The 27,823-nt window shown below is 36.1% G+C and overlaps 2 protein-coding genes across 6 annotated transcripts; both read left to right on the top strand.

Moving 5' to 3' along the window:
- The first annotated feature begins 564 nt into the window (after positions 1-564).
- LOC103948840 (probable LRR receptor-like serine/threonine-protein kinase At1g67720) lies at positions 565-7,472 on the top strand. 2 transcript variants are annotated; one of them, XM_009359913.3, is made up of 15 exons: positions 565-1,043; positions 1,381-1,912; positions 2,122-2,627; positions 2,803-2,935; positions 3,044-3,115; positions 3,232-3,300; positions 3,376-3,444; positions 4,217-4,285; positions 4,544-4,698; positions 4,796-5,034; positions 5,608-5,734; positions 5,811-5,879; positions 5,995-6,181; positions 6,620-6,755; positions 6,923-7,472. In XM_009359913.3, exons 1-15 carry the CDS (start codon positions 977-979, stop codon positions 7,262-7,264), a joined length of 2,772 nt encoding a protein of 923 aa, XP_009358188.1. In that variant the 5' UTR covers positions 565-976; the 3' UTR covers positions 7,265-7,472. The 2 variants fall into 2 exon arrangements, with proteins under 2 accessions (XP_009358188.1, XP_009358189.1); XM_009359914.3 differs by having other exon boundaries at positions 566-1,043; positions 1,384-1,912.
- A 12,605-nt stretch (positions 7,473-20,077) lies between these two features.
- Positions 20,078-23,538, top strand: LOC103948836 (nuclear transcription factor Y subunit B). Of its 4 annotated transcripts, none has more exons than XM_048576985.1 (7): positions 20,078-20,240; positions 20,362-20,592; positions 20,697-20,826; positions 21,308-21,313; positions 21,422-21,496; positions 21,637-21,687; positions 23,057-23,538. In XM_048576985.1, exons 2-7 carry the CDS (start codon positions 20,369-20,371, stop codon positions 23,093-23,095), a joined length of 525 nt encoding a protein of 174 aa, XP_048432942.1. In that variant the 5' UTR covers positions 20,078-20,240; positions 20,362-20,368; the 3' UTR covers positions 23,096-23,538. The 4 variants fall into 4 exon arrangements, with proteins under 4 accessions (XP_048432942.1, XP_048432943.1, XP_048432941.1 ...); XM_048576986.1 differs by having other exon boundaries at positions 20,079-20,240; positions 20,358-20,592; positions 23,022-23,538; XM_048576984.1 differs by having other exon boundaries at positions 20,079-20,240; positions 20,358-20,592.
- The last annotated feature ends 4,285 nt before the right edge of the window (positions 23,539-27,823 follow it).

Genomic DNA, 27,823 nt, shown 5'->3' on the forward strand with positions numbered 1-27,823 from the left:
TAAATTACCATTCAAGATTATCTTTACAAAGAATTAACTAATTCGAACTCATTTAGTCATCTAACTTGCTGTCCAATAAGAAACGAATCATATTTTATGGTTCAACAATGAAATCATGACAATTAATCAAACAATTAACTAAATTTTGATTCTGTTAATTTTTTAAACAGTTCATCTCTATAGACAGCTGGTCTATAACGATTTCGATCATCTAAGTAATATTATAGAATCTTAAAAATAAAGAAAAATGTAAAAGGAGAAGGTAATATTGTAGAATAAAAAACGACAAAAGTCACTAGAATTTGGTGAAGATTGGAATGATTGATGAATACAAAGCAAAAACAGGTGGGCGTGTGCGATGTGAACGTGAGTCGTGACATGGTGCAAAAACGAATGGCGGGACCATCTCTTCTCTACTCACTTCCTCAACCAACTTACGAAAACTGGAATCTTGTCCTTCCAAACCAATCCCATGGTTTCACCACCCCACCATCACTCCTACTCTCTCTCTCTCTCTCTCTCTCTCTCTCTCTCTCTCTCTCTCTCTCCTCCGCAGACAGATAGAGGCAGTGAGGAGAGAAGGAGTTGCCCAGGCGCAACCCCCTCACTTTATCTCCTTGCCGGGCCCCACTGGCCAATTGCGCTCTTACCCATGTGGAAAAACATTGGACCCCCTGTCCCCTCAGAGACTCCTCCTCTCTCTCTCTTCTCTCTCTCTCTCTCTCTTCACTTGCTCTCCACCATGTTCTAACTAGTAACTTCTGTTCTTCTCAGTATATTTTATTTTTTGTTCCATTATTAGGGTTTGTTTGTTGGATTCACTTTTCCTTTTTATTCAAATGTTTTTTAATCCCCCTCAGTGCCTCTGCAACTTTATCTCTTTGTAATTACTCACATATTCACGACCTTTTTCGAGTTTTTCCTCTTAGCCAATTTTTATGGTCTCTCCGTCTCTCTTCCATCTTTTCGCACCGCCATGGAGGTTTCCCTTCTCCTTCTCTCTCTCCTCCTCCTACTCATCCCCTCCTCTGCTCAAATGCCTGGTACCCTTCTCTCTCTTTTGAATCTTTACGCTTTACTCACATGATTTTAGTGTTCTAGCATTTTTCTTCGTTGAACTGATTGAATCCGAACAATTGTACTAAAAAAAAAGCATGATTTTTTAGTATTTTTAGTACAATTTTAGCTTGTTTCTTAGTTCCTAGAAAAACCCTGTTCATAAATTGTATGAAAATTACTTTAGAAGTGAAAAATCGGCTTAAGTTTTACTGAATTCAGCCATGGATCACAAGTTTCTAAGTTTTTTATTAAACCCGTGTTTTAGTTTTACTCAGTTAGTCAAAATTCCTTTATAAAGTTCCTTCCTTGTGTAATTTGAAGCAGGATTTGTGAGTTTGGATTGTGGAGGTGAAGAAAATTTCACTGATGATCTGGGTCTGGAATGGACTCCTGATCAGCTCAATTACGGCGAAACGGCCTTTATAGCTGTTTCAAATGAATCGAGGAAGCAATACTCGACGGTGAGGTATTTTCCGGCGGATCCGAGAAAATATTGTTACACATTGAATGTCACAAGTAGGACTAGGTACCTTCTAAGAGCGACATTCTTGTATGGTAACTTTGACACCAATAATGCTTATCCCAAATTTGACATTTCTGTTGGGGCAACGCATTGGTCTTCGATTGTAATTTCGGATGCCAATACGATAGAGATGCGAGAGCTTATATTTCTGGCTATGAGTCCGACTGTAAGTGTGTGTTTGTCCAATGCTACGACCGGACAGCCTTTTATATCGACTCTTGAGCTTCGACAATTCAATGGTTCTATGTACTATACTGATTTTGAACAACAGTTCTATCTCAGTGTCTCTGCTAGGATTAATTTCGGTGCGGATGATGAAGCGCCAGTCAGGTATGCTAAATTTATCTTCGTAGAAGGGCTTCACAGCCTACTCTTTGATGTAGGTATTGGTCCAAATGTGTGCAACAAACCACTGCAAAATCGAACTTTGTAATAATTCCCTGACTTAGAATATCTGAGCTAGGAAATTTGTAGTCTGAACTCTTTTCTCAATGACAAAGATTTATGATTTTTAAGGTTATGTATTCTGTGAATTTCAGGTATCCTGATGACCCCTTCGATAGAATGTGGTTATCAGACTCTGTCAAGAAAGCAAATTACCTCGTTGACATTGCTGCTGGAACCAAAAAAGTGTCAACCAAGTTGTCAATTAACATTAATAGCGATGAAAGGCCGCCCGAGAAGGTTATGCAGACAGCTGTAGTTGGCACAAATGGAACACTGACTTACCGCCTGAACCTGGATGGTTTTCCTGGTTTTGGATGGGCATTTACCTACTTCGCAGAAATTGAAGATTTAGCTGAAGATGAGTCTAGAAAGTTTAGGCTAGTACTTCCGGGATATACTGAACTCAGCAAAGCTGTTGTTAATATTGAGGAAAATGCTCAAGGAAAATATCGTCTCTATGAACCAGGGTATACAAACTTATCCTTTCCGTTTGTATTATCGTTCAAATTTGGCAAAACATCTGATTCTTCCAGGGGGCCGCTCTTGAATGCAATGGAGATAAATAAATATCTGGAAATAAATGATGGTTCTCAAGATGGTAAGTTCAACAGTAGTGTCTGGATGGTTTATGGCTCCTTTTCTCACTTGATGCTGTGGTGCTAATTTTTTTGCACGGTTTATGCTTTTACCACATGCTCTTGTTCATCATTCTCTCAAATGAATCTTTTGAAGCTTTCCAGTTATATGTGATACTTGGTTTGTGTGATTTTCAGGAGCTATTATTTCCAGTTTTGTTTCACACTACTCATCGGCAGATTGGACTTCAGAAGGCGGTGATCCATGCCTCCCAGTTCCATGGTCTTGGGTTGAGTGTAACTCAAATCCACAACCAAGAATAGTTAAAATGTAGAGCTTATATTTTTCTAGTTAAAGTTATAGTATGAATTACTACTGCTTCTGCATAGGTATATAGTTCGGAGCTGACAACGACTTTTGTATCCCTTTGCTTGGCAGAAAATTGTCTAGTAAGAATATTACCGGGAATATCCCTTTAGACTTGACAAAGTTGAGCGGTTTAGAAGAGTTGTAAGTTTCATATTGCATTCTTGTTTTTATGAAAGGTATCTAGTGTTTCCATGTTTAGTTTCATAAAACCTGGTGTTTTTGTAGTTTCATCGTTAATATTTGTGTTCTAATTACAGATGGCTTGACGGGAACTCACTGACTGGTACAATACCTGATTTCACTGGATGTGTGGACCTGAAGATTATGTAAGTGATCTTACTTATTCTAACGATGCTTTTCTTAAAGAGATAATACTAAGAAAATAGCTTTGCATTATACAGTCATCTTGAGAACAATCAGTTGACGGGAGGACTCTCCTCTTTCCCGAACCTACCAAGTTTGAAGGAACTGTAAGTTTTCGGGGACTCACATTAGTTTACTTAAAATTGGAGAAAAAATGTGTGAGACTGTGTGTCAGTTGTTCTTTCAAGCAATCAGTCACATGGCCCTCTTTGTGTATATTTTTTATCATTTAATTAAATCATTTTACTGAAATAGTGATTAGTATATAACGTGTGGCTTCCACCACATGCTTCTGGCACAAGTTATACATTAACAGACTTCGGCATTTTTTTCAGCTTAAAAGACCTTCAATGTGTGGGTGCCAGTGTTGTAATTAATGTTATATATTGTCGTCCCATAACTAACAACTTAAGTTTTTGGCTCTCGTAGTTGTCTGACATGGTATTAAAGTTCGGGTTGCTTGATTCCTGGGTTCAGGACCTCCATTCCCCAGTTTCTTCGGTTTTTTTTTATTGCAAGGTGCATGTCTGATAAGTTATACATCGCTTGGCATCTCTACGTACAAGAGGCTGCACATGAAATAAGATGTTAGCGTGAACTACATTTTGGGTCATTCCCTAATCACTTAAGTTTTTGGATGTGTTTGTACTTGAATATTTTCATATGTAAAGATGGTCTAAGATACATTATACCATAAATTCCGTGTCTATTTGAGAAAAACGAATAGAAGATTATTATGACTAAGTACTTGGAAAATAAGTAACTCTTAAGAAATTATTTATGCTGCTCATTTTGCTTTTATTTTCCATTTTTCTAATCAATTTCTGACATGCTGGTTTTTATATAAGATCTTAATCTTAGTGAATCTGATGTTTGCAGGTATGTTCAAAATAATATGTTAAGCGGAACAGTGCCATCGGGTCTTCTCGATAAAGTGGTTAATATGAAGTGAGTGGCATTTTTTGCAAATAAAACTGAAGAGCATGAGAAGAAAGCTATATGTGAATTTTAAAGCTTAAAATCAGTGTAAACCTTGTATTATGTTTATCTGTTTCAATTATAGTAGAAATTAGTGTGTCCTAAAGTAAGTGCACGTCTTCATCCTTATCTTCGTTCATCACATCTCTCTCTCTCTCTCTCTCTCTCTCCCAAAACTATCCAATTTCTCTCTCTACATCACCGCTCTTTTATTTTGTTTTCTGACAGCTACACTGGAAATGTTAATCTTCGGAAAGGGAAAACAAGTGGGAGCCGCACAAACATTATTATTGGTACGTCAGTTGGGGCTGCTGTCTTGGTCATAGCTACTATTGTATCTGGCGTACTTCTACGGAAAGGAAGGAAGAAATGTTACGAGCATGGTACAAGTCTGAAACAACTTTGAGGTTTACATGGTTTTAGTTTTCTCTTCATTTTCAGTTTGCTTGAATGTGGTGACATTATTCTAACTTGCTACAGACCAACTTGGGCATCCACCTGCGCAAGGAATACATTTTTCTAAGAGTGATGCTCCTAATGAATCTGCACACTGCTTCTCTTATGCCGAAATTGAAGAGGCCACTAGAAAGTTTGAGAAGAAAATAGGTTCCGGAGGTTTTGGAGTTGTTTACTACGGTAAAATGAAGGATGAAAAGGAAATTGCTGTCAAAGTTCTAACCAGCAATTCCTTCCAGGGAAAGCGAGAATTTTCAAATGAGGTTAGTTTTTGTAATATTGGACATCTTTTACATTTCAGGTTGCTTTTTCTTTCTTTGAGAGGATGCTTAACCCTGTCTGTTTGCTACTGTGGTAGACTGGTAGTGCCTGTTTGTATCTTTCTATTTATTGAACCGGTGATGATTCTTCTTTTTCTTGGGGTCGAAAATTTATTTCTTATTTTTGTTATGTTTCCCATGCATATAAAATATGAAATGTAAACTAGTGGCAAACAACTGCTTGGAAACCTCTACCAATTTAGGAAGAAATAATTAACAGAAAGTTAAGTTGGACAGGGAATTCCAAGGATTAAAGTGTTTCCACATAACCTCGAATTTGCATTGATATATTTTTCTCTAAATCATAAAATATTCCGATTTTGCATCACTTTTGGAAACTAAATGGGATCAAGCAGGGGTGTTTTTAGAATTTCTCCGCTGTTCCCTTCTAGTGTAGAAGAGCATTCATAAAGAAAATTTCTCTCGTTGTTCTAGACATATCCTGTCACTTGACATTTACTGTTGGATGTCAAAACTGGAACTGTACGGACTGACATATGCTTCGATATCATCTAGGTAACTCTTCTTTCGAGGATACATCATAGAAACCTGGTACAGTTTCTTGGGTATTGCCAAGAGGATGGAAGAAGTATGCTGATTTACGAGTTTATGCATAATGGAACTCTCAAGGAACATCTTTATGGTAAGCTTCCTTGTTATTCATTGAATCTATCGAAATTTGGACAGCGAAAGAGTTTTGAATTGTTTGTATTTTGTAGGCCCATTAACACGCGAACAGAGTATCAATTGGATCAAACGCCTTGAGATTGCTGAAGATGCTGCAAAAGGTCTAACAAGCTAAAGAGTTCTCGTTCGTTATTATTTCACTTTTAAGTAGCAGCCAAAGTGCCTTTTCCATAGTTATATTATTATTAATTCATGGTCTTTCTCGTGGTTGTTCAGGAATCGAATACCTTCACACAGGCTGTGTTCCAGCCATCATTCATAGAGATTTAAAAAGCAGCAACATTTTAATTGACAAACACATGAGAGCAAAGGTTTCAGATTTTGGTCTTTCCAAACTTGCAGTAGATGGGGCATCCCATGTGTCAAGCATAGTTCGGGGCACTGTAGGGTATCTGGATCCCGAGTAAGGCCTGATTTCCATAGAAGTTTCTGTTTCTCTTTGAGTTCAAATCTACCATCATATTGAGATAAATATATTACTGCTTCTGTTGTTGAGTGACCGTAAAGCGGTAAATGCCTTCCTTTGTAGGGTGCTCCAATTGGTAATTCAATTGTGCTATACATAGTAGGGCTTTAGGAGATAGCGACTGCACAATAGTTATACTTAATGTCTGACTACTCACAAAAGCAATCAAAATAAAATAATTTCTGCCACGGAAGTCTCTGTTGAAAGCCGTTCTCAGTATTTTCCTTCTGTATTTATTACAGTAAATACATAATAAGAGCTTTTTTGGTCATGCACAATGATCAAAATTGAACTGAACCGTAAATTTTACAATTTCATTTCTTACCCCGTATTTCTGTGCGTTAAATTGACTTCTTTGTCGTCATTGGTGTTCAGGTATTACATCTCCCAGCAGTTGACAGACAAGAGTGACGTTTACAGTTTCGGTGTCATTCTGCTTGAGCTGATATCAGGTCAAGAAGCGATATCTAATGAAAACTTTGGTGTTAACTGCCGTAACATAGTGCAATGGGTAAGTGTAGTTTGCTTGGCATTGCAGTGAAGTATTTGAAACTTTTGATCACTGGCCGTGAACTTTTGATCAGTACTAATACTGAAAGTAAAACATTGGCATAATACTTAGAATTACCATCATTATGAGTTGTTCCCTTTCTTACCTGTGAAAATGGTTTGTCACAGGCAAAATTACACATTGAGAGTGGTGACATTCAAGGAATAATCGACCCCTCACTGGATGGTGAATACGACATCCAGTCAATGTGGAAGATAGCAGAAAAAGCCTTAATGTGTGTTCAAGCACACGGATTCATGAGGCCTTCCATGTCAGAAGTTCTCAAAGAAATCCAAGATGCAATCTCAATGGAAAGGGATGCCGGAGCAGTAAGAGAAGGTAACTCAGATATATCGAGGAATTCAATCCATTCAATTCATTCTTCCTTGAACACGGGTTCCCTGGACCTTGGCAGAAATGATAATTTCTTGTCGATCGATGAGTCTATCACACGGCCAACTGCTCGATAGTAATTCGGTTGGCTTACATGACGTATAAATATTTTTCTTCGACTATCGTAATCTTTGGTTGTACATCGAGTTTGCATTAGTATGACTCTTACTCTTAGCCATGTCGGTAAGTGTAGGAAGGAGAAAGGGATCAAAATAGCTACGATTTTAGGTTGCATGTTTTGATGGTGCAAAATTATTAGCATAATGGAATGCTGTATTGAATTTTTGATTGAGCGCCCTTTACAAGAAGTGTTGTGTGGAAGCGTCAACCAATAAGTTCAAGATTATGTGCGAGAAAATAAACTAATTACAACAAGAACACTGAAATTTATACTGGTTCGGCTATGTTAGATTGACAAAGATTTACGAGAGATGTGCAACACTCCAACATCTCACATCTCTCGTCAACAATTAATCGCACGAAAGAAATGGCCGTCGCAATGAACATCGACATGGTCTTGAAGAACCCGAAGTCACGAACCAACCCTTGAAGCCGAATAGCTTCCTTCTTGGAAATAATAAAACACGACTGTACACAAAATATACCGTAAAATCCATTTTGCAACTTGTCAACGTCCTTTCCTCTGATTATCATGTATCGACTCACAATACCAACCGCTTGTGAAATATGAAGTCAAGTAAAAATTATAGCAGACATCAAATTACAACATCATTTGTGCCAGGAGACGTTGAAACACTAAGTTTGAAAAAAGAGTTAAAAGGTGTACTGATTTGGACTTGTCATCGATCCTGACAAGCCGTAGATTGAAAAAATAAACACAATGGCCATGACTTCTTGTGTATTTCTGGCCAATCATAAACTGATCAAATTACTTGTCCAATTGTCGTGGAGACTATTTCAACTCATACAATAAGTTTATTGTTGAAAATAATAGTGGGGAATGAATGCCCACATAGAAACTGAAGACATTGGGTAGATTTTCAATGCCCATAAAAATTAATCTTGACTTGGGAGATGAAGAAAGATCATATTGTCAAAGATGTGTGCTTGGAGTTGCTCTATAAATAGAGCACTCCGTATGCTTTCAATACAGAGCATAGAGAGAAAGAGAGGAGGGAAGAGAAAGAAAGAGAGGAAGAGGAGAGGAGAGAATAAATAGAGTTATCTTTATACTCCTATTATTCCAAATTATAATAAAAGCACCACAACTGCCCGAGGACGTACTCCAGTCACACTGACTGTAGAGGAACCTCATAAATTTTGGGTCTTGTTTTATTTATTCCACTGCACACACACCATCGATTTTACAACACGTTATCAGCACGAGAAGCTCTCATGTTAGTGGAAAGCACAACGCCATAAATCCGGTGAAGCACTATCTACCTCTCACCTCCGTCATCTAAAATCTCACAGAATAAAAGGTATGTCCATTTTTCGTCTCTCCCACTACGCCAGAAGCACCCCACCGAATTCCGGTGAGAATTGAAATTTACGACCTGAAGTCGTCACGAGATGAGAAAACTCGTACCTGACAACTGGTTTCCAGAGATCCAGAAGAATCTCATCAGACTTGGAAACCCAGATCACGTTGTTTTCGACGCATCTCGAGAACTCCCATGAATACTTGGTTGTTTGAGATGGTGATGGCAAGAATGAATCCACACAGGCCTCCCTCTCTTGTGCATCTGTCAACCCCACTGTCATCTATGTCTCTTTAAGAAGGTTCTTGCTTAACGATGCCATGTTCCCTGGGTCATGCAAGAACAATGCCAGTCTCTAGTAGCCTTTTGGATTGAATTGAATTTGGGCAACCTCCACAACTACCCAACTAGCCCTGTTCGAGATTGGCAGAGACAGAGAAGGAAGAAAAATAATAGAAAAGGGGGATTGATGGAATGGTAAGGCACACGTGAAGAAGAAAAGAAAAAAAAAAGGTGTTGACTGCACCCTAAGAAAAAAAAATATATAAAGGGATTTGAATGGTGCACGACACCATTTGGTCAAAATAATATAAGGGTTTATGTTGGTGCATGGCACCATGCTGCAGAAATAAGAAAGGTACCAATAATAAGGTTTGAATAAGTGCTGACAAAAGAAAGAAAAATAATAAATAAAAGGAGGTATGATACTTCTTGTTATATATGTGAATTGGTGTTGGTTTAAAACTCTTTCACAAGTTCTATTTACTTTAAAGAAATTTATTTCTCATGGAAGGTTTTACCGCCTACTGTTTTAAGTTTTGATTTATGTGAATGGTGCTGAATTAAAGCCCTTGTCACAAACTTTATTTACTTAAATGCAATTTATTCACTATGACTGGAATTACTGTTTATTGCTTTAATTTATTTATTTTACTTCTTTTTGTTACGATGAGTACATACTGGACCCGAAGTTCCTTGATCAGATCAGAACATGAAGTTTCTTGATCCTCATCATATAAAAAATGATTGGACCCGAAGTTCCATCATACAAAAAGATCGGACATGAAGTCCCTTGATCCTCAAGATCAGGACATAAAGTTCCTTGATGAGTACAATAAGTTTGAAGTGTCGCAGTGCCTCAACTTAACTGTAATAAAAGACATAAGAGTCTCAGTCTACAGACTATTAAATAAGGACCAAAAGTTTCTTATGTCCATACTCAAAAATAGTTTAGCAGAATCATTTATTAAGCGGATGAAATAGATTACCCGCGCTTTGCTCATGGAAACAAAATTGCCAGTTTTTACATGGGTACATGCTATTTTGCATGATGCATTATTAATTCGGTTGAAATTTTTTACCAACCATCAATACTTCTCAGTACAACTCGTATTTGGGAACCAGTCAAACATTATATGTTTACAAGTTTTTGGTTATGTTATCTATGTGCTTGTTGAACTGCCACAACATACTGAAATAAAGCATCATTGCAGATTAGGCATTGATGTTGAACATCATCTATCATTCAATATTTAGAACTCTTGACTGAGGATATGTTTACCGCATAGTTTGCAGATTGTCATCTTGATAAGACAATTTTCCAACCATTAGGGGGAGAAAATAACATCGTTCCAAAAGAACGATGAGAAAATGTCATTCCAAAAGAATGATAAGAAAAGACCGTTCCAGAAAAACGAAGAGAATTTATCTTATTTTGATTCACAAAGCAATCAATGTGAAAATGAAGTAAAAATGATGCAATGATGTGTCAATCAAATGCCAGATGCATTTAATAATGCAACAAAAGTGATAAAATCACATATACTTGCTGCAAATGTGCTTACAAGAATTAATGTCTCTGTTGGACAAAATATAGTGATGTAGTAAATAATTTATCTGTTGCATGCCTGAAGCGTAGCAGACCCTTAGACTCAAAAGGTTCATTCCTTCGAAAGAAGGAGAATATGACACTACTGAACTATTGCATTCCCGAAGCATAACTGTTACATGCCGGAAGCATGACAGTCGTCGCATGGATACAAGTCCCAGAAAAGACAGTCCGCAGACATGGGAATATTGATGTCTCATGCATGAAGCATGATAGACGTATAGGTTCCAATGACTCAACTCCTGGAAGTGGAGATTAAAATCCCAACTTTATAACGCTCAAGAAGAGGTTATAATCCACATTCTCTAAATTATGACTATCCTCGAAGAGATAGTGTAATGCCTTTAAAAAGGCAATGGATATCTAAAAGAAATGAAAAGTTTTTATGCATGCGCATGCACATGAGAATAAGGGATCTTGAATTGATGATAACCAATTGTAATTTTGATTTTACAAGTAGCTACTAAATTCATCAATGAGCTATGTTGATATCGAGTCTTGTTCTTTTCCCGTCAACAAAAATTATTGACCAAGAATGGAGAAAGACAATTCCATTACAATTTTGTAAGAACGTGGAAAAATAGACCTATATACTTGAATACAATACAAATAGCAAAAGATGTTGAACCAAGGAGGTCACATATGAGCATTTGTAATACAGTGAAATACACTCACATGATATGACACAAGGTTGGAAACGAGTTCATATAAATGGAGAATTATATACGAAGGGTTATGAGTCGCCACATCATATCTCTATAAGTAAATCCCACAAATATACATGGAAGCAAATTATTATGTATAAATTCCAAAGGAAAATGTGTCATGAAGTGTAGAAAATCTCTGAAGGATTCAAATTGCTTGAAGTAAGCCCTGGAAGGATAAAGCATAAAATATGTACTCAATACTAATAGATGGTATAAATTGCCTTAGTGAGTACTTTCATTATGGTATTGTTGCAACATACTAAAATCTCTTGCAAGAGTTGATGATATTAAATTGAGACTCCTGAAGAGTCAAGAAAGATTATAGAGTGTTGAGAAAAATATTGTCTCGAACTGCAGAATCGAACAATATGTCAACACAAATCTTATCCATAATATTTATGATATTAAAGAATCATATGGATTGAAGATTATGAGTTGAATACTTAAATGATTTAGACGCTAAGAATGATCATTTATTTTCGCGAGAGTAAAGATAAATTGATATTTGGTCCAGAAATACCACATCTTAGTGAAGTATATGCTTTATTGTATTTAGCACAATACACTGAATAAAATAAAGCTTATATATTAATATCTCTGAGAAATTACATACACATGAGTTAAAACAAGCAAACAGGAGGGAACCTTCACAAAGGTTGCTCATGTGAAGCCTCAGTACTCGGAAGTACCCCAGAAGGGGGAGACACCAGAGGTTGATTATTTGGAGTCTGAATACTTGGTGGAACTCCAGATAGCTGAGACAATGAATGTCTTTGGAATAAAGACTCGAACCCCTAATTGTCATTTTGAGTCTGACCTTTGGATTCCAGTAGCTGGTCGAGCTTTCTTTTCATGCTCGTAACATAATTATTTGCAAGCATGTGTAACACTCTATTCTCGTGCTTGAGCCCTTTAATCTCTTGTTTAAGACTTGCCACCTCAGCCATTAATGATTCAACTTGGTGAGTTCGAGCAACTAGGCATTGACCCATATTAGATACAGAGCCCGCACATTGAACATTGAGAGCCAATGAGTCTTGAAGAGTCTTGAACAGCTGCCTCATCAGACTGGTTTGAAAGGATTCTGTTATCCTTTGGAGTGAGAAGATTCATGGCTACCACTGTAACGGTTATGTTATTCTTCATCACAGAGTCCCTAACCGTAAGAGGACCATTAGAAGATGAGAAGGACGGGCACCATATGTTATCCTGACGTTGCTCGTCTGTATCACTCCTGAGACTCAAATCTAAGCAAATGTTAGATAGGCAAGCCATTTTCAGAAATGATGAAGAAAGTTAGATAAAATCTCAAAAATGCAAGAAATGGAAATTTCTACAAGCAACAATTTTCTGAGTGTTTCTGAACAAAATTGATATCTCTATTAAGGGAGAGGCAACACGGCCACTTATTCAAAAATCGAAGAGACACCAATTTTCGAATTTCAAAAGCTGGATTTCCCTGCATGACGTTTGTCAACATTTCTCAAACACAATCTCAGCTCTTGGATATCACGTGCAACTTTATCAAAGATCTCTGATAAAGTTAAAAACGCGTGAATCTTACTGTTCTAATTACACCACAGTTGCTGACAAGAGTAAAGGCACAGCACTACGACCTGCTATTGGGAAATCCCTATATATGTCAACCTCTGTCCTCCATGGCAAGGTAGAACTAAAAAATATCTAACTCTTCCTCATCTTCGAGCACATCTTTCACAAAGTATATCGAAATACTCAGTTTTCTTCGTCTCCGAGAATACCTCTACAAACAAGTCACACCAAAGCAAGAGTATCTCATATCATGCAATCTTCCTGTCCATTCCTTTGCCCTTGCTCTTACCTGCCAAGACAAAGACAGAGAAAACAATATGTCGGAACCTCCACTCAAACTTCGCTGCCACCAAGAAGTGATGACCCATTCAAATGCAAGGTTTGCATTTAACTCTTGCATTAGCAAGCAACTACTATAAGAGAAGATGCCACACATGCATGGGGAAAAACTAAGGAACATACCACTTCTGCAAGGGGAACAAATAAGGCAAGTGAAAATGATACATTGAAGCATGTGGAGACAAGCACAACAAACACATGTCAGTTCATCCCCGACAAAGCCTAAGATCACTTGTCACATGAAGCTCCTCATGGTCTAATTTCATTCAAGATCAAGTCTAGACGGCCTTTAAAGAAATCACAAGTCCAATTCAAGATCAAGTGTCCACCACCCTTGAATCAAATTCAGCTCCAGATAAAATAGGTAAATTCAGACCTTTGGAGGAAGTCTAGCAGAAGGCCCTCCAGCCCAGTTCAAGAACAAGCATATGGAAAGTTAACAACAAGTAAAACACCTCATTCGGCAACTATCACCGCTAAGAGACTAAAGCAGCAGGATCAATGATCAGCCTAAAGAATTTGAAATCAGGGGGAGATACTCATCAAAGGGGAGCATCCAAAAATAGATCAAGATTTTAACGAGGCAACTAATGTTGATATGTGGCATCCAAGGGGAAGTTTTGAAAATAATAGTGGGTAATGAATGCCCACATAGAAACTGAAGACATTGGGTAGATTTTCAATGCCCATAAAAATTAATCTTGACTTGGGAGATGAAGGAATATCATATTGTCAAAGATATGTGCTTGGAGTTGCTCTATAAATAGAGCACTCCTTATGCTTTCAATACAGAGCAGAGAAAGAAAGAGATGAAGGAAGAGAAAGAAAGAGAGGAAGAGGAGAGGAAAGAATAAATAAAGTTATCTTTGTACTCCTATTATTCCAAATTATAATGAGGGTACCACAGCTACCCGAGGACGTACTCCAGTCACACTGACTGTAGAAGAACCTTGTAAATTTTATGTCTTATTTTATTTATTCCACTGCACACACACCGTTGATTTTACAACATTTATGTAATTTACGAAGTCAATTAGCTTTATCAGAAACTTTTAAAGGAACTTTAACAAAAAGTTTCCAGTACTGTTCACTTTAACGAAAAACCACATTTTTACATTAAAAAGTCAATTCTGGTATTATTCACTTTACCTTTTATTTTGTCCTTATCGTTAAAAATCAAAGTTTTTGAACCTTTTTTTTTATTAATTTTCCTAACTTTTAATCCTTGTGAGTGATACATGTAAATATATTTTTTTTTCCAATCATCGTGCAAGAAAGTCGTCTTAATATCAAGTTAAGCCAACCCAAAGTCGTATTGCACATCCAAAGTCAATGCCTTCTTTTTTAGTGTAACTTTTGCTACCATTCTAGTTTTGAATCTTACAGAAGATTCCAACTTCTTGGCATAAATCCATTTGCACCCATTTTTCTTCCCATTTGGTAACTAAACCGGATTCCAAAGTTTTATTTTTATGAAGAGATTTCATCTTCTTGCCCGTAGCCACTATTCTAAAAATTCCTGCCTAGCGTCCTAGGTCATGCCTAAGTGCTAGGCGATAGTCACCGCATCAATTAATCTCTAGATGTTTGATATGTGCCCATTTAGCCCATCCAAACCCACTTAGGTCGCAACTCTCACGTAGACAAAAAATATATAACTTTTATTTTGTATTTTATTTTTCAATAAATTAGACTTGTTGAATACTAAGATGAACACACATTATATGCTTGTTCCCCATGGAATTATGTTTTTTTTTTTTTTAACAAACGATATTATCTATACTAAGGGGGAGAGGATGAGTTTAGCCTCACAATGGGTTAGCGATAATGTGGTTCAAATTCGACTTTGGCGAGAATCGAACCTAAGACCTTTAACTTACAAGTGAAAAGGAATACCACTAGATCATAGTACTAGGTGGCAGTGCAATTATGTATTTCTTAAGTATAAGCAAACATTTTTTTGTACGATATATAGTAAATTTTCTTAAATTCGCCTAGTCCGCCTAAGCTCCAGCCTATCCCCTAACATCTTTTAAAACATTGATGGTCGCTTATTCAAATCTTCATTCTTTAACCTTCTAATTTATGCTTTGTAAGTAAACGAAATGTCATCTTCAATATCTGAAAGTGCAAACCAGGAAGAGTAGAGGAAGAAAACGTAGTGAGAAATAGAGGTGAGAAATAAAAGATGACAGCTAGACCTAAACCCTAAGAGTGCCAAAATCCTAGGCCCAATTTGAAGCTGGTACCATGTAGAATTATGTATCCTTGTTTTAATGTAGGTAGGGGTACAATATAATAGGGATAAGACAAGCCCTATTAAGGTAGGATGCAAATACCAGTTACAAATATACGATTGACAATAATTACAGAGAAGAATTCAGAGTCAAACATCAAACGAAATCCTAGCTATTCTTAGGGATTCTACTCTAACTTATCAAGAAGGCTTTAAAATATAACTTTCTTTCCATGACATGAAAATAAGCAAGACAACCAAATATATAATTAGTCATAATTTCTCAAGCTAAGTATGATTCATGCGCTCTGTCCCGTTTCTGTTGCGTTGTCTCCCTAACCATTGAGTGCCTGTTGAGAATGAGTTCCACACTAATAGGAGAAGTGATCTTGCATGGGCTTATAAGTAGTTGGGTTACTCCCCATATTGCTAATTGACTTTATGGTGGAGTCCAACTTTCTTCATAGCATCATAACAGGTTGTCTCATGTATGACGCCAAACGGTCATACACGCTCCACATCACCTTGTTGTGTTGTCAACATGTTAGGCTTGAAAATTCGCTACATGTGAAGGGCTTGTTGAGAAAGTTCTGGATTGATGAGAGGAGAGACCTTGCATGGGGTACTCCTCATGTTGCCAATTGATTTTACGGTGAAACCCAACTTTCTTCAATGCGTCACAATACCCTAATTTTGACAAAACTTCAAAAATGGATCAGACTTACTCTCTACCATTTTCTTATATGAGATTCTTGATTTATTATTATCACTTTGAGTTTCAATCATTTTCTTCCGCTTCAATAATTTTTCCAAGACATCTTTATGCTTCATAATGTACACACATACTTTTCTAGATTCTAGAGAAGTTATCAGTGAAGAAGACAAAATAATGGTTCCTCCCAAACATGCATTATCAGAAGGACTACACACATCAGTGTAAACATAATATAGAATACCTTAGATATGATGAATTGCAACCAAACTTTACTTAGTTTTGTTTTCCGAACACGCAATGTGCATACATAATGTGTACCTGTCTTACTGGATTATAAGATATCAACTCACATAATCCAACGACTAGAAACATTGTTTAGGATAATATGTATGAAGAGATTCTCTTTAACCTATATGCTCGAGAAGACTACCATTTTGAAATTACCACAATTCATATGTATGTAAAGTTATTCATGGACCAATTAGCTAGAATACATCTAGTAATTCTACTATAGTGATCTTGCCTTTGTGATTAATTAATGGACTAATCATTGTATCACTTTAAGCAATTCACTAATATTGATTCTTTTGAAGGCATACATCCAACAACGATGAGTGACGATCCGATTATCACGCAACCTAGCTCGCTAGTTGGGGTCAGGAATTTCTCTTGAAGCCAGGGAATGGTTTCAACCGGATTTCCTTCCGGGGTTGAAGTACTCAGGAATACGAATTTGGAGGTCGAAACTTAAGTTTGAGGAGTGGTTCCACGAACAGTCTCCAGGTCCTTTATCCACTTTTCCATATCAACAATGTTTGAACAGTTCTCTGCCTAAAAGCCTTCGAAATATTTTGGAGATCATCAACAGGTACGCGGATATTCTTCAAGGCTTCCCAAATCTGGTCCATGGTGGTTGCGTTATTGTTAGTGGACATGTTGAGCATTCAGTTATGGTGAGAACAGTAATCTGGTTGTCAATGAAAGCACCACCAATTAGAATTAAATTTCCGTACCAAAAAGTTATACAAAGACAAAAGTATGTCTTCCACAATATATTGTGGTTCATCATAACAAAAAGTCATTGAAAATATCTTCCACAAAATAAACAAATAATCTAGTTTCCCACAAAATAAAATCATGAGTTGACAACAAATCTGAATCCACATTATCAAAATATATCGTCTGCCCTCCTCATATGAACGTACTTTAATGTAAACAAATCAACACCTGCAATTTAACAACATATGTATCTCAACCTATATAATGCTAAAAAGTCACAAATGCACAAGAATAACTTAAAGAATTAAATACAAAGGGTGAAAGGCATTGCAGTATATATACATTCAAACAGGTGAAAGACATTGCAAAATTAAAGACGATGGGTGAAAGGCACTGCAGAAAAATCACATCTTCACGTCTGCCCTCCTCATATGAACTTTATGAGCATAAGAAACTTAAAGAATTAAAATTCAAAGAAGATTAAGACAAAAATTGAAAGGTTGTGTACTACCAGACTATGGCCTACATCAAACCACATTATCTTCTTTTTTTTTTTTTTTTTTTTTTTTTTTAACAAATGATAATATCTACACTAAGGGGAGGAGGTGGGCTTAGACTCACAATGGGCTAGAATTAATGTGGTTCAAATTCACCTTTGGCAATAATCAAACCTAAGACCTCTCACTTACATATGAAGAGAAATATCACTAGACTGTCGTACTAAGTGGTAAACCAAATTATCAATTAAAGACAAAATTGTAAGACATATATGCATTCAGACCGATATAAATTGATATAAAAAAAAAATCAAATTCAAATAAGATTAAGACTCTAACTCATGATCAAAGACATTTTGGCACTGGAAAAAAAAAAACAAGGGTTTGCATTAGGATTTCTAAACTAAATACTTAAGAAATTAGGGGCGACTTCACCTTCACCTCTTCTCTTAGCCATTGACATGGTTTTACAAGTTTTTTTTTGCTGTGAAATCTAATTTTAGTTGAACCGTAAGTCATCCTAGATGTCCACATCATGGGATGTAATTTGGATTGAAATGACCAATTTGACCCCTCTATGTGATAGTCACGTGAGTTTATTTAGCGGAAGACTAACATAAGTTTAGATTTGGCCCTCAATTGCTAACAATGCTCAACACGAGGTTTTAATTAACAACATTTTCACCATGAGGGTCACATTGAAAATGTCGTGTCACCACAAGGACTAGGAAAAATATTTGGCCTAATCTAAGATACCAATGTGGTACCAACCAAATGGTCTTTGGCGGTCAAGCTAGTATAAAATCTAGCTCAAGCAGTAGACAAGATAGCAAGGTATGTGTTTCCATGTGAACCTTAGGTGGGTGTATTTATAATAGTAGGGAGAGAGTCCTTAGGATATTGAATCCACATTAAACTGGGAGAATTATGGAGGATATCTAGCATAAGATATTGCTTCTTTTTAGGATTATCTAGAAAAAGTCCTAGGTTTTGTTTGGTTCCTATGTTTGGATTGGACAGTCACAAGGTTTAATGTATGTTGAGTGAAATCTCCACTTCCAAATTTGTTTAAGTTGAAGGTAGATAGATTATTCATTAAGGAAATCCATCTCTCTCAAGCCTAATATACATTAACAATTTCGGACAAACAAACGCTCTAGGGCTTGTGTTTGGTGTCTATGGTTAGATTGGATACTAATTGGATTTAATGCATTTTGAATGAGAAATCAATTACAACTTCCCAATTTGTCAAAGTTGAAGAAGATGGGTTTATCATGATGGAGACTCTAGGACTTTGTTTATTGTCTATTGTTTAATTGGATACTCGCTAGATTCAACGATTGTTGAATGAGAAATGGATGGCAACTTTGAAATTTGTCGAAGTCGAAGGTAGCAGATAGATTTATCATGAAGGAATCTGTCTTGTTCCTTACGTATATTAATGATTTCGAACAACAAACACTCTAGGACATTGTTTGGTGTATATGGCTAAATTGGATACCTTTTTTTTTTTTTTTTTTTTTTGATCAAACGATAAACTTTGTTAGATTAGACATCGATGGACAAGTCGACAAACAACATAGGACTTTATTTGGTGTCTTTAGTTGGATTGGATACTTACCAAATTTAATGCATGTCGGATGAGGAATGAATGGCAACCTCTAAATTTGTCTAAATTAGGGTACATAGATGTGATGCAAATAACCTTTTTCTCTCATTTTTAACAACCATTAACAATTTCGAACCAACGAATACATAATCATTGTTTGTTTTCTATGATCAGATTGCTCTCACTCATTCACTAGATTCAATGTATAAGTTTGAGGGAGGAATTAAATGTCAACTTCTAGATTTGTCTAATTTAAAAGTAGAAAACTTATTAGTAATGGAAGAAATCATTTCTTAATCACACCATATTTGTAAGAATTGAAGAGATTAGTTTCCTTCATAGTTAATCCATTTTATACATTTAATTTGAACGAAATTTGGAAGCTGTCATTCATTTTGTTTTTCAATATGCTTTGAACCTACTCTGTAATCTAATCCAATCTTTACAAGAGTTAAAAATGTTCGAAAAAAATGAAAATATTCATTAAAACAATTTCAATAGTACAACTTGTACAACACACGAACCCAACTTAACGGGCAAAAACAACAAATTGAAAGAAGAATAAAATTAAAACGGACAAAATCCGTACAAACAACTAAAAATCCTGCAAAGACTAAAATCTTGTTATTAAATATTTATAAAATCTTTTACCTAACCTCTACATGCCGACGTTGTCCTAAAAATCTTCAACTACCGCAGTAAATGTCATGGTGAAAAAATGGTAACTAGGACCTACCACCGCGATTTTGTCGGTTGGATAATTACAGGGCCACACAAATGATGATTTCAACAGGGAGTTTCTACGACGTCGTTTAGCGTCCACCTGAAAGTTCAAAACCACGTGGTCTAATCGTTATGAATGCACCGCGCCGCAGCCGTACCCGCAGCAGAACACGGATTCGCTCCCTCCTCTTTCTCTCTCTCCTCCGCACATAAAAAAAGGAAAAACCAACGGTGCTGATAAGCATCACTCTCTCATCCCAGTCGTCTCCTCTCTCCTTTCTTTTCCAGCGTCCGATCTAAAATCGTCCCTGCAATCACCATCTCTCGCGCCAAATAAAATCAAATAGGTTTTCTCTTGCTCCTTCATCCCTCTCTCTCTCTTAATTATGGCGGGTTTAGGGTTTCTGATTTTTTCGATTTCGGTTCCGTTATGTGATTTCTGTGCTGTTTTGGATGTAATTAAGCTAGGGTCTCAATGGCGGAAGCTCCCGTGAGTCCAGGCGGCGGCAGCCACGAGAGCGGCGGCGACGGGAGCGGGAGCCCGCGCTCGAACGTTCGAGAGCAGGACCGGTATCTTCCGATCGCCAACATCAGCCGTATCATGAAGAAGGCGCTTCCTGCGAACGGCAAAATCGCGAAGGATGCCAAGGAAACCGTCCAGGAATGCGTTTCTGAGTTCATCAGCTTCATCACCTCCGAGTACGACGTCGTTTTGTAATTTTTGATCGTAAATTATCATTTTTATTTTTGAAAAATTTATCTGTCGGTTTTGTTTTGATGTGTGGGTGTGGAATTATGTGCAGGGCGAGTGACAAGTGCCAGAGAGAGAAGAGGAAGACGATCAACGGTGATGATTTGCTCTGGGCAATGGCAACTTTAGGCTTTGAGGATTATATCGACCCCCTCAAGGTTTACCTCACCAAATACAGAGAGGTATAACTCTGTTTGCTAAGTTGTTGCGCCGTACTTGTTTGGTTGCTGAGAAAATTTAGCCGCAAATGAAATTAAGAGAAAAATATTGATCTCATTAGTTTGTCGTATTTTTTGAATTACTTGTATTCAATTAATCTCAGAATTTCGGATTTTGTTGCGAAACAAAACGGAGGGTTTTCTTATCTCATTTGTTGTAGGTTCAAAGTTGGTAAATTCATTAGTAACGTCATTTCATTTTGATTTTGTCGCGAAACAAAACCGAATGTTTTCTGATCCCATTTGTTGTTGGTTCGAATTCGGTAATTCATTGGTAACATTTCATTTTGATTTTTTTGCTAAGCGAAACGAGTGTTTTCTTATCTCATTTGTTGTCGATTCGAATTTGGTAAATTTGTTAGTAACATTTCATTTTGGGGTTTGACTAATACACTGTTGGTTTTGGTTTCAATGGTTGTCTTCTGGCTCGACTGGGATGTTTCAGGTGGAGGTGAGTTAAACTTAAGACCGTCATTTTCTATTTATGCAGCCGTTTTAATAATTTGTACCGTTTGCATTTTTTTCGCTTGTAATCAGATTTCTGTGTGTGGGGTAACAGGGTGATACCAAGGGCTCGGGGAAGGGTGGAGATTCATCTTCCAAGAAAGATGTTCAGCCAAGTCCAAATCCTCAGGTTGAATATGGTTTAATCTTATTAATGAAGCGATGGTCTTTTTTGTTTTGTGGGTATAAAGTGTGCTTACTTCTATCAGGGGATTGTAATTTATATGGAAGTTTGTCTTGTTCTTATGGTGGCAATTTTTCTTATGGTAGATTGCTCGCCAAGGTTCTTTCTCCCAAGGAGGGAATTACTCAAATTCTCAAGTAATATCTTGCTCTTTATTTCTCCATACCTATCTGTTTTTCAGAATTTTTTTCTCTTTTAATCAAGTTTCCTTAATACTTATCGTTGTTCAAATAATAGACGGTTGTCCTTTTATCGCCAATATATTTCCGTATAAGTTATTATCATTTCCATCTATATATAAGCAATACATTTATGATATTTTCCTTTGCAGAGTTCTCTTTTATTGAGGGCTACCACAAATAACCTTATTTGATGGAAACCTTGTAGGCCCCCACTCCGATTGTATTTTGAGATCCAAACTGTGTTTTTTAGGTATTTCCTTGAACAACATCCTTGCATAAAATTTGACAAATCCGAAACCATTAAGAGATCTAGTTGTACCCAAGAAAATGATATTTCAAGAAAACACTAATGACAATCGTTTAATTAAGTGGGTAAATGCGAGGATGAACTTTGAGGGAAGACCTAAACACTGATGGTTTGGATCGTTGAAACACAATGAGGAGTGGGCCCTCCAAGTGTGGTATGATGGAACCCTCAATTAAAGCTCCCTATTCCTTTACATGTTTTGAGCATGATTTGTGCAAGGCCAAATGATGGTTCTTCAGGAAGAATCATTGACAATTTTTTTCCACATCATGATTTAATCTTATTCCTGGCTTTGGTTGATTGGGTTATTTTCACTTCGGTTAAAGATACAGAGTTGCAATTTTACGTAATAATTGTGCCTGTCACTGATAGAATTGCAAATATATGCTGGATGATCATTTGCTTGTGGAAAATGGATAACCTTGTCTCTATGCAAAATAAAGTGAAAGCTGCACTCCTACACTTAAACATGCATGGTTTTAGTGATATGTTTCTGGTAATTGCTTATATACATTAATTTGGCTTGACATGAAACAGTGGTGTAATTTTGGCCACCCTGAACGTCTGTTGAAAGTTTCTGCAGAGTTTGTAGTTGCTGCTATGTTTTTCTTTTCACCCAATGCATGCTAGGTAGGTGTGTGCTTTCCAATAGTTAAGGCTAGTGCTATAATATATGCATTTGGCTGGGGAGATAATGAGATGTGGGCAAGCCACTATGAGCACTGTATTGTGTTTTAGTTCCGCTTCGAGCTTTCCAGTAGTTGAGTCTAGCTTCAATAATGTTAAATTTTGGGTAGGGAGAACATGAGACGAATGTTCCGATGACATTTCTGCCTTCGTCTGTTTGGCTTGTGTTACAATTCTATTGTACATGATTATTGCTTTTCATTTATCTTTGGTATCGAGAATCGCTTTATGAAAGAAACTATAGAAGTGTTATTGCTAGTGGTGAGTATGTTGGTTTTGTGGTTTTTGAACTCAGGATGATCCGATTTAACGAATGATTTATCGTCACAGAACCAATACAAGATAGCTCCTATGCAAGGGTCAGAGTAGATCAAGTCTTCTTCAATCGACGCAATAAATCAGCTGCCCTTTAGTGTCCAGAACAAACAGCGACAAATAGCGTGTTAAATTATCTGTTGTGAAGGTTATAATGCGAGGGTAGTATTAGCGATTTCGTTTGTTTACAGTAATGCTCTCTTTTCTGTATGGTTCGTATGTTAAGGAGTTTATTTGAGTTGAATTTCTAGTATTTTAAATCTCGGGAGGATCTGTATTCTTCTGATTTAGACTTTATCATGGCAATGTGCCTATTACGGAAGAATAACTTACATCGCACGGAACGCCATTGCGGTGCTGACCCGTGCCATGGTCGTCCTCCTCCTATAACAGGCCTCCAAATATTTGGCTTCTTACTTGTAAGGAGTCATCTTTGCAGGCAAATTACAGAACATGTGTAGAAAATATTCTTGTTATCTTAACGATTTACTGTGGCACTGCAAATGTGTCTGGATTGTACTCACTGGCAACAAAGAATGGCTCTGCATAAGCCAAGCAAATGTTGTCATAAGATTCTCTTAGACTTTATGGTCTAAGAAAAGTGTAGTCACTTGCCGTTCAATTTCATTCAACAGTTGAGAAGAAAGTACAATAACAAAAGTTGCTGTTTACATTAAGATCGAATTGTAACGGTTGTAATTTTTTTGAAAAGATTGAACGTTGGGCGGTCATAATTTTTCTGAACTACCGAATCTAGGCGAATGAGACTGTACAATACATTAATCTTCTTTGTACGATGACATTTCACGTCTTATCTCAAGTCTCCATTCAATCCCTAAAAATAGCAGTATCGTGCACAGGAAGGAAAAAGAATCCGTAAGAGAGAAAAAATTCAAATGGGGAGGGTCGAATGTGTTTGTGGGCGGAGGTCCACGTCGACATGTTGCTTTTTGCGCGCCCAAATCCGACTTCTAAAGATTCAGGTTTTGCGTGCAGTGCACGAATAATGAAAAAATGTTGAAAATTTTAAGTTTTAATGACAAGTGAATAGTACATGATTGATTTTTAGTGTAAAAATATGATTTGAACAGTACTATGAACTTTTCGTTAAAATTCCTTTTATTTATGTGGAAGCGCAACTAGAAACATCGCTTCTAAAAACATTGCCAACTAATTTTTAAATGAGGCATTGCTTTTTTCATGTCAGGTCATGCTTAATATTATTGGTCCTCGGCTTTCAATCAAAACGTAATAAACATTTTGGCAAATTTGTCAAAAGGACCAACCTAACGATTCGGTCTATTATTATTATTCCCATTGGTCCAAGTTGGGTTAGTTTTCCTTTTCCATGTTTGTTCAATCATAAGGATCACAAAAATTCAGTTATTTAGGGTCAATTTGGGATTGATGAGCTTTTAGAAAAAAACTGATCTTGCTGTGTTTTAAGAATAATCAGTTGTAAAATAAAACAGTTGAGTGTTTGATAAACTATATTTTTAAAAGTGTTGTGAGTTTGAAAAACATTGTAAAAAACATTTGGTAAAATTTAATGTAAAAATGATATAATTGTGTATAATGACAAAAATAGACTGGGAAGTTGGGGTGATGGTGGCAGGTGTTGTGGCAGTGGCAGCGACCTTGGTAATGGTGGTGGTACTGGCGGTGGCGAAAACGATGGTGGTGGCGGTGGTGACAATAATAGTGGTTTCAATGGTGGTGGTAATAGCAGTGGTGTAAGGTTAGTGCTTGTAATGGTAGGCGGTGACAATTACTTTGTGCTCCAAGAGATAAAATGAGTGTAGAAAGTTAAACAATGTCATTTTAAAAACTAAAGAAGGTATTACAGGAATTTGAAATATTCATTAAAGACTCAACTCTGCTTTTTATTAAATTAACTTTTAAAAGCAACCTTTTAAAAGCTGCTATCTGGAGGCCAATGTTTTTAAAATAAGTAGGTCATTTTGTTTTTACCAAAAACTTGGTTATTTTTTAACTTTAAAGTGAAGCAGTTTTTGGTGAAAAAAACAAACGGGGCTGTATTTATGCCTTAATTCGAGCTATGCTTTTGTATTATGCATAAAATTCACTTTATATATATATATATATATATTGTATTTTTTGGAATTAGGAATATCATTCCAAGGCAAAGAAGCCAAATAGGTACACGAAAGCCTACCTAGAAGCAAACACCATGAAAGACAGACCAAGATGAAAGCAGTGAAAGGGGATACATCCAGAAGACACTTCAAACAAGTGAAAGTGTCACCCCAATCACCACCACAAAAAAATTAATGTGGACACGGAAGACCATCATTGTTCAAAACATGTACCAACGAAGATGGGGGCATATCGACCCAAACATAATCACTCATCTCCGTAAAACCAACTGACACAAGAACATCCGCCGCCATATTGGGTAATCTTGGCACCCAAGACCAATGACATTTTTGAAAAGCCCCACTCAGCTGTTTGACCCTTGCCAAGATAGGGTAAGCCTCCCAACTACCATTTTAAAGAGAATCATTGAGACAAGAGACAGCTTTGAGAGAGTCTGATTCGAGAATGACAGAGCTAACACCCAAAGAGACACCCAATTCACACCCATGAAGTAGTGCTAAAGCTTCAGCCCCCGCAACATTAGGAGCCATGATAGAGTACCTCGTTGCTGCCAAAAACCTACCCCCCCCCCCCCCCTTTTGCCTGCATCACCACCCCAGTGAAACCCAACTTAGTCACCTTGGACCAGCTAGCATCAACATTGATTTTTGAATATGAATTTCATTTTCCATCCCCTAGTAGCGGACACGAGCAATTATTTTCTCATGAATTCATTTTCTTACCAAACTTAGTGTAAGAAGTGAGAAATAAATTGGTATCAAACTAATTATTTATACAATTCAAATTTTAAAACTTTTAACTTACACTATGTTTGGAGGAAGAAATTTAATATTACTAATTTACTAAGAAATTTTAAACGACAGAAGTTGAAATGATGAGATTTTATTATTTAGAATTTATGAATTTTCTTGTTTGGTTAATCTAAAAGAATAATGGAATTCAATACTGAATTTGTTATTTATAACTTTCAATCATAAAAATTAGTAAATGACACATATTTACATGAAATTTAAACTTGGTAATTCGAGATTCTGAATTCCAAGTTGTTTTTCTACGCGGAAATTCTGATTTTTATCCAAACTCCAAATTTATTTCCATCATCCAAACTTAGTGTTAGTGAAAAAAGGTACTATGTTTTATTCTCCAGAACTTTGCTTTACACTAATAAGGAGGAGATAATAACTTGTTGTCTAAATAATACAAAGTTTAATATAAAATATTTTCTAGATTCGAAAAATTCTTAATCTATCTCTGCTTAAAATTTATAATTTTACACAATTACGCTACGTTAAATATTAATTACAGCAAGATTTACAATTTTTATTCTAATGCGAGCATTTTTATATATATATATATATATATGAAGAGACTTAGCATTGGAATTGGGGCTTAATCGAAGGGCACTCGTAAGGCGGTGTCACTGAAGCTAATGAATCTCAATAATTGGAGGGTCCAGATCCATCCTAATCATAATCAAGAAGAGGGTCCCGGGCGCGTCATCCCAATGCGACTCGTGTAAACAATAGTCAATGGCTAACTGGCAGCCTTAGAATTCTAATTAATAAAGGAATTTGGGGTATGCAAAAGCATTCCAAATATTCTTGGGGAGATTATCTTTCCAACATATTTTTATCCCTTAAAGATCTCTAATTTATCATTTGAAATGTACTAACAATTAAAAAGTGCAATTCTTATTAAGAACATAACTAATTCAAAAAAAAAAAAAACAAAACAAAAAAAACTAAATAATCATAATATTTTTTGAGTATTTTTGGATATTTCTATTTTATATGAAAAACATGCGTTCCAAGTAGTGCTAATTTATAATAGGGATTTTTAACGAAAAACCTACGGTACTGTTCAATTTAACGAAAAATCACATTATTACACTAAAATGTCAATCCTGATACTATTCTTTTTACTTTTTATTTTGTCCTTATCATTAAAAGTCAAAGTTTTCAAGTCCTTTTCATTAGTTTTTCCTTTTATAATATGAGGTCACATATGATGTGACTCTACCTCAATTATTTTCTTCCCTTCATCAAAATATTTCACAAAGGGTTAAAAGTATACATGATACAAGGTTTTTTCTTTCCATAAAAAGTTAATAACTTATTTAATCAAATATCTTCAATTATTAAGTATATATTACGTTAAAAAAGAGAAGTGTTTTTAGCAATTCAAAAATCTTATTTTACACTACTCATAGCTGTATTTTTCTTTATAATTATAGAAAGTTTGGAGTCCAAAATGAGATTTTTTTAGAGTGCCAATAGCAATTTCTAAATTTTTTTATATATAATAATATAATAAAATTTTTTATTAGCATTCCAAAATAGTCTTGATCTATCCTAATTAGTGATTATTATCACATTACCCTTCTCCAGAATATTCAGCAATTTTTTTTTTCGAGATTACTTAGCGGTGATTATAGCAAAAAAATAAATAGCTAAGATTGAAAATAGAAAATAATTATAAAAAGTAAATTCAACTGCTAAACACCTGTAACATCGAATTGCTACGTAGTACTAAGACGCTTAAAATTTAGAAGTATTTAAAAAAGAATAATAGAAATTTTAAAAATAAAATAAAAGTGGCTTCAACTTTAAACAAATCTTTTAATTTAATAAAGATTCAGCTCCCACGTATATATATCTTCCGTTC

This window comes from the organism of the source record quoted next, unplaced genomic scaffold (assembly GCF_019419815.1).
Source record: "Pyrus x bretschneideri cultivar Hongxiangsu unplaced genomic scaffold, Pyrus_bretschneideri_v1 Contig94, whole genome shotgun sequence".
Taxonomy (NCBI): domain Eukaryota; kingdom Viridiplantae; phylum Streptophyta; class Magnoliopsida; order Rosales; family Rosaceae; genus Pyrus; species Pyrus x bretschneideri.